This window comes from Mobula birostris, chromosome 15 (assembly GCF_030028105.1).
Source record: "Mobula birostris isolate sMobBir1 chromosome 15, sMobBir1.hap1, whole genome shotgun sequence".
Taxonomy (NCBI): domain Eukaryota; kingdom Metazoa; phylum Chordata; class Chondrichthyes; order Myliobatiformes; family Myliobatidae; genus Mobula; species Mobula birostris.
Window position 1 is genome coordinate 58,666,204 of NC_092384.1, and position 10,820 is coordinate 58,677,023.

Below are 10,820 nucleotides of genomic sequence, written 5' to 3' on the forward strand. Positions count from 1 at the left end.
AGGTAGAATTAGAGCTGTTTCTGAAGATGCAGGCAAAGGAATCGCCTTTAGGTGCCATCATCCCTCCTAAACTCCATTATGGCTAGTGTCCATAATGGAGCTGACTGAGTTTACAAATCTCTGCAGCTTACTTCGATCCTGTGCCATGCCCCTTCCCCGTATCAGATAGTGATGCAGCCAGTTAGAATGCTCTCCACAGTCATCTGTAGAAATTTGTGAGTGTGTTTGGTGACATACCAAATCTCCTCAAACTCCTAATGAGATCTAGCCCCTGTCATGCCTTCTTTGTAACTGCATCGATATGTTGGGCCCAGGATAGATCCTCAGAGATGGTGAAATTGCATACCCTTTCCACTTCTGATCCCTTGTGATAGCCATACGATGAGTTTTTTTGTTTTTGCAATGCTATCCAACTTCGAATTGTTACACTTAGAAATTACCTACTGGATGATAAATTGAACTTCTGCACCTCATTCTTCCCTGGTGATAATATGCTTTAGTGTGGTGCCTTAGCTAATGGCCATTCTTTCAAAGTTAGATTGTACATGTGTCAGCAACCTACTCATTCATGACATCTGATATTGTTCAAATCTTACTTCCCCCCCCCCCACAAAAATATGCATCTGTGCATCCCCTCACAGAGGGAGCATCTTTTCCCCTTTGCAAATTGAAACATGGAAATGCACAGACTGGTTGTTTCTGAGAATCATGACTGTTCTATTCTGGGAAAAGAAATAGGATAATCTTGCCAAAAGTGCACTGCACAGTGCAGCAAATGTTATCTTCACTATAGAAAAACATATTTACAATTCACTGAATGGTTGTAGTATGGTATACTGTATGTTTGTTTTGTTAATGAGTTCCAAACCCATGGATGCCAGTGAATGAAAAGCATCTTTCTGTTCCAACATGAGTGTGAACCAATCAGCAGCCCAAGGAATGATCTGTAAATATGATGATGTAGCCTCTGCACTCAGATGTAGCCTCTGCACTTGGATAGACAGGGGCTTATTAGGGAGAGTCAACATGGCTTTGTGCGTGGATGAAGGGAAGGCAGTGGATATTGTCTACATGGACTTCAGTAAGGCCTTTGACAAGGTCCCGCATGGGAGGTTAGCTAGGAAAATTCAGTCGCTAGGTATACATGGAGAGGTGGTAAATTGGATTAGACATTGGCTCGATGGAAGAAGCCAGAGAGTGGTGGTAGAGAATTGCTTCTCTGAGTGGAGGCCTGTGACTAGTGGTGTGCCACAGGGATCAGTGCTGGGTCCATTGTTATTTGTCATCTATATCAATGATCTGGATGATAACGTGGTAAATTGGATCAGCAAGTTTGCTGATGCTACAAAGATTGGAGGTGTAGTAGACAGTGAGGAAGGTTTTCAGAGCCTGCAGAGGGACTTGGACCAGCTGGAGAAATGGGCTAAAAAATGGCAGATGGAGTTTAATACTGACAACTGTGAGGTATTGCACATTGGAAGGACAAACCAACGTAGAACATACAGGGTTAATGGTAAGGCACTGAGGAGTGCAGTGGAACAGAAGGATCTGGGAATACAGATACAAAATTCCCTAAAAGTGTCGTCACAGGTAGATAGGGTCGTAAAGAGAGCTTTTGGTACATTGGCCTTTATTAATCAAAGTATTGAGTATAAGAGCTGGAATGTTATGATGAGGTTGTATAAGGCATTGGTGAGGCCGAATCTGAAGTATTGTGTTCAGTTTTGGTCACCAAATTACAGGAAGAATATAAATAAGGTTGAAAGAGTGCAGATAAGGTTTACAAGGATGTTGTCGGGACTTGAGAAACTCAGTTACAGAGAAAGGTTGAATAGGTTAGGACTTTATTCCCTGGAGCGTAGAAGAATGAGGAGAGATTTGATAGAGGTGTATAAAATTGTGATGGGTATAGATAGGGTGAATGCAAGCAGGCTTTTTCCACTGAGGCAAGGGGAGAAAAAAACCAGAGGACATGGGTTAAGGGTGAGGGGGGAAAAGTTTAAAGGGAACATTAGGGGGGGCTTCTTCACACAGAGAGTGGTGGGAGTATGGAATGAGCTGCCAGACGAGGTGGTAAATGCGGGTTCTTTTTTAACATTTAAGAATAAATTGGACAGATACATGGATGGGAGGTGTATGGAGGGATATGGTCCGTGTGCAGGTCAGTGGGACTAGGCAGAAAATGGTTCGGCACAGCCAAGAAGGGCCAAAGGGCCTGTTTCTGTGCTGTAGTTTCTATGGTTCTATGGTTCTCAGCATTTGTAGACACTTGGAGACTATTCTCTCAACAAGGGCACAAGAATTGCCATTGAAATCCTGTTTTTTTTTCCTTTTCTAAATCTTATTGTTGTTTCCTTCATAAGTATCAGAATCAGGTTTATTATTCCTGATGTATATCATGAAATTTGTTGTTTTGTGGCAGCAGTACAGTGCAAGACATAAAAAAATTACTCTGAGTTATAATATAAAGAGGAAAAGCGAGGTTCATGGACCATTCAGAAATCTGACGGTAGAGGGGAAGAAGCTGTTCCTAAAACGTGATGGCTTGTTGTAATTCCTGTGGACTGAAACATCCAGACAAGAGTGGGTGGAAGATGTAGATCACAGATCCCACACACTGACTAGGCCATCTTGATTGTGTGAGTCTAAAACTAGTGAGTAATGGGTTTGGCTGTGTATTTAATATTTCAATAATATTTCAGTAGTTTTGTATCTATATTGGTTGATTCTTGTTTGTTTAAATAATTCATTATTGGCTATATGTATAAATGCATGAATTGCATGCTAATCTGTGGTAAGTGTGCGTGTCTCATTTAAAGTAAACTTGGTCTGCATTTTTGGACTCCTGACTCTTCCTTTGAGTTAGCTTAATGTTTTGAAGTTACCAAAACATAACAGGTTCCTAAGTGGTCCCCACATTCTCAAGAATTTCATGTAATGTTTAAGAAGAACTATAGTGAGGGAAAAATAATATTTGCTTCAAATCATTCCTTGCTGATGTGAACATCCAGATTTCAAAAGCAACAATAAACTTACCACTGTCTATATTGCAGCAGTGAGAATGACTGAACAGATATTTATCAGGAGCATATCTAGCAATATTTATCTTAACTGTTCCAATGAGAAATAATATCAGTTAGCAATTATCCCTATGTCTGCTTTTCTAGGAACTACTGTGATGCGAATGACAGCTCATGATGCAGATGACCCCAATACGAACAATGCAGTTCTGCGCTACAGTATCATAAAACAGGCACCAGAGACACCATCTCCAAACATGTTCTACATCGATCCCGAGAAAGGAGACATTGTCACAGTTGTGCCTCCATCAATGTTAGACCGAGAGGTGAGTGCCTGCTCTGACTTTGGTTAATGTGTTTATTTGCCTTGTGTTCACGTATGTGATATGTGGTACTGTGTGGCTCAAAGATCAGCACTTCTTTGACCATCCTTAAGTAGCTTTGTGTGATATACAAACCTTTAATAATAGAAGCAGCTGAAATATTAAGTCTAATTTCCAGGGAAAGCTACTTACATTAATTAGACTTTTTTCCAAACTACAGTGTTATAAAATAAAGAATTGAGTAATGTTCAAAAAAAGGTTAATTGCAACATTAATTCAGTATTATAATTACATGAGAGAAGTCCCCATTTGTTTTGGCCTGCAACTGTGATTTTTTTAATCCTATCACTGCCCATCATTTGTCAGGACGATGCCAAGATACTGACCTTGGCATTCTACTGTCTCCAATGTACACAATTTGCATAGAATGTATCTTACTGTCTAGCACTTTTTTTTCCCTTTGGGCTGTGAGAAGAAATCTTTGCAACATTTCTGTTAAATTTAAGTTTGCTAAATTCTAATCCTATTTACGGTTGTGGATTCCATAGCTCTAAGCCTTTACTTTCAGTTCCATTCTCTTATCTAGACATTGCCTCAGGCTAATCCAGAGGAAAACAACAACCACAGTTTGTATCCTTCACTAAGTGGATGAGTTTATCCTCTCCACCACAGAAGTACCAGAATAGCAGAGAGAAATTTTGATTTAGTCGACAGTTGTTCTTTGAAGGAAATGGAGCCAAGTATGCTGATAAAGTACAATTAAATGGCTAACACAGATTTGGTGATCAAATTAGTTGGCAAGTGTACACAATCGGAGATCAAATTAGATTTTCATGCTTCAAATACTTTCAGCTCTACTTATCATTCAACTTCATTGCCTCTTGGTCCCTCGTATCCCAGATACGAAAATTTCACAGTTTCTGATCAAACCTTTTCAAACCATATCTTCTAACAGCCTCTATTTTCAACAACTTTCTATATCTACCTCTGCAACTTTCTATCAGTACCTATTTTTCCTTTGTGCCTATTTAGCTACCAAGACTCTATGGAGTAGTCCTAATTATCTATTTTAATGATCCTCCTTAATTTTCAGCTGTTTAATACCTGTCACTTTATTATAGTCTTTCTTGGATTGCAATACCACGTCTCTGTGAATAGCTTGCATTGCTTTTGTGTGTTAGGTGTGTTATAACTTGCAAGCAGCTCTTACTATTTAAAACCCCACTTGTCATTTCCTTTTTTAAGAAGCAACTTCTATTAAATCAGATGAATTGTACCTAATGTTCTTTCTGTTGGTTGTAATATCACATAAATTAGCACAGCCCCAGTAGATAGATTGGTTTTAGCTCCTTTGTTAGCAGAGGAGTTATGTCAAAATCCTTTCTATGTTAATGTTTTATATGGCTCTTAAAGGCTGACTTAAGATGATACTCAGCATTATCCTGGTCATATTGTACGCAAAAGCAATTTATGCTTCAGCATTCAAGAGGTAACAAATAAGATTTATTGGAGGAGTTTTGCAGCAAGGTAAATTATGTGTCACATATTCAATATAGCAATTAAGTAATTAGGACATACTAAACATCGTAGTAATCTATACAGTTGTCAAGGTACAACCTATAAATTTTAACTGAAGATATTTGACTTCAATGTACTGAATAACTTCACTCACTGCAACACTGAACTGACTCCATAACTTTCAAAGATTCTACAACTTTTGTTCTCAATACTATTTATTATTTATACTTTCCTCTATTTGCAGTTTGTCTTCTTTTGCACATTGGTTGTTTGTCCAGCTATGCGTGTAGAGTTCTTTGATTCTATTGTGTTTCTTTGTTTCTGCTCCGGATGCCTGCAAGAGTATGAATCTCGGGGTAGTATATGGTGACATATGCATACTTGGATAATAACGTTATATTGAATTTTGAACAAAGAAAATACTTAAAAGGCAGTTCAAGGTTGTCAAATTTGACTGATAGCAGGAACCTATACATGCATTATTTTGAATTGCTGCAATCTCCCATCACTGGGCAATGATTTTCCCACCTTATATCTGCTTTTCTTAATGTAGGATGCAATAATTACCATTCTAACGCTATGTCCTTGTATGATGTTAAAGAAAAATATTAAATGTGTACAATGAATTAAGGATGAGAAGGGCTTTAGTGTGGAAAGGAACATCTAGCTCACATAGCTCCATACTGTGACTCTTTACTTCACTTTATTGTCGCCAAACAATTGATACTAGAGCGTACAATCATCGCAGCGATATTTGATTCTGCGCTTCGCGCTCCCTGGAGTCATTGTGCACCATATATGATATCCCAGTCTGTTTTTCTCTTTCAAACATTTATACAATTCCTTTTGAAACCTATAATTGATTTTTTTCCCATCTCATCAGGGTATGCAAATCCACATTTATTAAAAATATTACCTCATTTTACTTCTGGTATTTTGTCACTCATCAGTTTTTTTTTCAGAATCAGTATCAGGTTTGTTATCACTGACCTTTATGTTGTGGAATTTGTTGTTTAGTGGCAGCAGTACACTGCAAAGGCATGAAATTACTATAAATCACTAAAGAATTAAAAAGTGCAAAAAATGAATAATGAGGCAGTGTTCGCAAGCCCATGGATCATTCAGAATTTGGGGAGAAGGCAGGAGAAGGCGATTGAAAGGTATAGTAAATCAGCCATGATTTACTCAATGAGCTGAATGGCCTAAATCTTTTCCTACGTCCTTTGACCTTAAGGAAATCACAGGTCCGTGAGCCAATCCTCATCAGAGGATCAGAGGTAGAGAGGGTCAGCAACTTTAAATTCATCAGTGTTATCACTTCGGAGGACCTATCCTGGCCTCAGCACGTACGTGCAATTACGGAGAAAACATAGCAGTGCCTCTAGTTCATTAGGAGCTTGCAAAGATTCGAGATTCGGCATGAAATCGAAAACTTTGACAAACATCTATTGATGTATAGCGGTGAGTATGTTGACTGACTGCACCGCAGCCTGGTATGGAATCACCAATGCCCCTGAAAAGAAAATCCTATAGAATGTAGTGGATATTGCCCAATCCATTACCGGTAAAACCCACCCAACCATTGGACACATCTACATGAATCTTTGCTGCAGGAAAGCAGCCTCTATTATCAGTGAGCCCCCCACCACCCAAGTCATGCCCTCTTCTCACTGCCGCCATCAAGAAGAAAGTACAGGAGCATCAGGACTCACACCACCAGGATCATGAACAGTTACTACTCCCTCAACCATCCGGCTCTTGAACCAAAGGGGATAGCTTCGCTCAACTCACTTTCCCCACCAAATGTTTCCACAACCCATGGACTCACTTTCAAGGACTCTTTGTCTTACATTCTCAATATTTATTGCTTACTCATTTATTATTATTATTTCTTTCTTTTTGTGGTTATTGAATTTAATTGACTTTATTACTTACATCCTTAACAGACATGGGGAGTAAAAATGTTTACGTTACGTCTCCGTCTTAATATAGGCAATGTGCATAGAAATACAGTACTATCAGTGTGAATTAATCAGTCAGATAACCTGGTGGAAGAAGCTGTCCTGGAGCCTGTTGGTCCTAGCTTTTATGCTGTGGTATCGTTTCTTGGATGGTAGCAGCTGGAACAGTTTATGGTTGGGGTGACTCGGGTCCCCAGTGGTCCTTCGGGCTCTTTTTACGCACCTGCCTCTGTAAATGTCCTGAATAGTGGGAAGAAAACCGAGGATGAGAGGAACCTCTATTTAAATCATACAGTGCGAGTATTCAAACTCCTGTACCTCATCCCTAATGGTAGTAAAGGAAGAGAGCATGTCCTAGATAGTGCAGCATTTTGCAATCCTGAACGTTGGAGCTTCCATACCTTGATGTGAAGCAAGACTGAAAGCACTCCACCATGCATTTATCATAATTTGTAAGAAAGAAGTTAATGTTTTACCAAATCTCCTTGAGCTCCTAACAAAGTGGAGCCACTGGTGGGCCTTCTTCATAATCACATCAATGTGTTATGCCCAGGACACTTCCTCTAAGATATTGATGCCCAGAAGCTTGCAGCTATTCAATTTTCCCATTACCAACCCCACACTGAGAACTGTTGTGTGTTTTCCCAATATTTAAAACACACTTGCGTATGTAAGAGTTTAGAGGAATATGGGCCGAAGGTGGGCAAATAGGATTGGTTCAGATCATAAGACCATAAATTATAGTAGCAGGATTGAGCTATTTGGCCCATTGAATCTGCTCTGCTCATCATAGCTGATTTATTGTCCCTCTCAACCAGATATCCCTGCCTTTGATACCCTGACTAATCAAGAATCTGATAATTCAGCTTTAAAGATACTCAACGACTTGGCACCCATAGCCATCTCTATCAATGACTTCCACAGATTCACTACCCTCTGGCTAAAGAAATTTCTCCCCATCTCTGTTCTAAATGGACATCCCTCTAGTCTGAGACTGTACCATCTGCTCCTAGACTTCCCCAGTGTAGGAAACATCCTTTCCACATCCACTCTATTAATGCCTTTCAATACTCAATAGGTAATTGATGATATCCCCCCTCACTTTCTCTAAACTCCAGTGAATATAGGCCCAGAACCATCATATGCTCCATATACATTAATATTTTCATTTCCAGAATCATTCTCGTAAACCTCCTCTGGAACTTCTCCAATGCCAGCATATGTTTTCTTAGATAATGAGCCCAAAACTGCTCATAATACTCCAAGTGCCATCGGACTAATGCCTTATAAAGTCTCAGCAATACATCCTTGCTCTTATATTCTAGTCCTCTCAAAAGGAATGCTGACATTGCATTTGCCAACTCAAACTGCAAGTTAACCTTTAGGTAATCCTGCATGAAGACTCCCAAGTCTGATATTTGAATTTATACTCTGTTTAGAAAATATTGTAGGCTATGCCTTCATTCCTTCTACAAAGGTGCATGACCATACACTTCCCTACACTATATTCCACCTGCTACTTCTTTGCCCATTCTTCCAATCTGTCTAAGACCTTCTGTGACTCGCTGATTCATCAACACTATCTGCTTCTCCATCTTTCTTCATATTGTCCACAAACTTGGCCATAAAAATATCAATTCCGTCATCAAAATCAATCCTGTAATACTATGGACTCTTAACTTGTTAAGCAGCCACATGTTCAGCACCTTGTCAAAGGCCTTCAGAAAATCCAACTAAACAACATCCACTGACTCTTTTTGTTTATCCTGCCTGTTATTTTGTCAATGTATTCCAACAGATTTGTCATGCTAGATTTCCTCTTGAAGAAAACATGACTACTTTGGTCTATTTTATCATGAGCCTCCAAGTACCCTGAAAACTCATCCTTAATAATAATCTCCAGCATCTTCCCAACCACTGAAGTTGGGCTAACTGGCCTATAATTTCCTTTCTTCTGCCTTCCTCCCTTCTTAAAGAGTGAGATCTCATGATTCTTGAAAAATCATTACTAATGCCACCACAAACTCTTCAGCTACCTCTTTCAGGACCCTGAGGTGTAGCCCATCTGATGCAGATGACTTACCTTCCTTCAGACCTTAGAGCTTCCTTAGAGTAGCAACCACACTCACTTCTGTCCTCTCACTTGCTTGAATTTCCAGCATGCAGCTGGTGTCTTCCACAGTGAAGGCTGATGCAAAATACTTATTAATTTCTGCTGCCATTTCTTTGTTCCCCATTACTACCTCTCCAGTGTCATTTTCCAATAGTCTGATATCTCCTCTCACCTCTTTTTTACTCTTTAAAACTTCTGGTATTCTCTGTTATAATATTGGCTAGCTTATCTTCATATTTCATCTTTTTTCTCCTTGTGGCTTTTTAGATGCCTCCTATTGGTTTTTAAAAGTTTCCCAATTCTCTATCTTCCCACTAATATTATCATCTTTTAAATCTATTCCTCAGCTTTTTTTTTTCTCTAGTCCTGCTGAAGGGTTTCAGCCTGAAACATTGACTGTACTCTTTTCCATAGATGGTGCCTGGCCTGCTGAGTTCCTCCAGCATTTTGTGTGTGTTGTTCAGATTTCCAGCATCTGCAGATTTTCTCTTGTCTGTAATAAGAACTCTGCCGATTTTATCTTGGTGCTTTTCATAATTTAATGCCTGGCTCTGAGAATATATAATATAGCTTAAAAGAAAACCCCTGGCACACTTATCCAGTGCATCACTTGTCTCTGTCATACTTAAAGGCTCAATCTTAATTTTTGTATACACATTCTTCAATGTGAAGTAAACAAATTTCTGTGGAAAGTATCAATGCAGTAATTTTTGTTTTTGGGCTTTGAAGTGCAGTTTTTTAAAGTAAATGTTTGAGTTTGATTATTTACTAAATTCATGTTTTGAGATTTTCATAGGTATTACTCATTAGCCCGGCATTTTCCACCCATCTCTAATGGCTCCCCAGAAGCTGGTAATGACACTTTTTGCAGTACAACAGCTTGAAGATATTGCACATTGCTCTTGGGGAATGAGTTCCAGGATTTAGCTACTGTGTCAGTGAAGAAACAGCAATATATTTCCAAGTTAAGATGTTAAGAAGCTTAAGGGTAGTTGCCTCCTTATGCACCTGTTGTCCTTGCCTTTCTCAAAAATGGGGAAGGGTTGTGAGTTTTAGACATTTCAAACAAACTTAAGCCATGTTAAAACAAAAATGGAGGGGGTGCAAGTCAAGTGGACTGCCTTGCCTGGATGGTTGTAACTTAAATGCTATTGGCACTGCATTCATTCAGATAGTGTAGTGTATTCTATCGGGCAATAGGTTTTGCTTGTAGATGATGCCTTGTAGTGTTAGGGTGGGAATCACTTAGAGCAGGAAGCACAGTCTCTGATCTGACCTACTCTAGCAGCCACATTATGTTGGTGGTTAGTAGAGTTAAGTTTCTCTTCAATGGTAATTCCCAGCACCTTCATGATGGGAATAATGGAATGTTAATGTTTTGAATTTCAAGGATAAATTAGATTCTCTTGGCTGGCACATTTGCAATGTCAATGTTACTTGCTGCCAATCAGCTCATGACTGCATGTTGTCAAAGCTTGCAGAATACAAGCATGAGCTGCTTCACTAATAGATAGAAATGCGAATAAATTGCACATTATACAATCATTAGTGATTTCTAACTTTATGCTCGAAGTATTGGCAATGATGAGACCCATAATTCAGTTTGGACTGAGAACCTCATTATGAAGAACTCCTGCAATGATGTCTGGGGTTAGGATGATTGAATGTCAATCATCACAACCCTCCTTCTTTGTACAAGATATAACTGCAGTCATTAAAAAGTTAACTTTGATGTCTGTTGACTTAAGCTTTACCAGGGCATCCACATTTTATCCACTGCTGGTTGATATCAAAATATTCACTCTTCTCCCTGCCTCTGGAATTTAGGTTTTTGGGCCAAGGTAATGATTCTGCATGGCACTGTGTTTCTGGAAAAACCCAAAAT

General features: G+C 39.2%; 1 protein-coding gene across 1 annotated transcript in view; it reads left to right on the plus strand.

The window, feature by feature from the left end:
* cdh13 (cadherin 13, H-cadherin (heart)) overlaps nucleotides 1–10,820 on the plus strand; it is a 1,220,695-nt gene that overhangs the window by 850,452 nt on the left and 359,423 nt on the right. Inside the window, exon 7 of the mRNA XM_072279867.1 lies at nucleotides 3,168–3,346. Within this exon, the coding sequence (XP_072135968.1) occupies nucleotides 3,168–3,346 (179 nt within the window). The remainder of the gene's footprint in view (nucleotides 1–3,167; nucleotides 3,347–10,820) is intronic.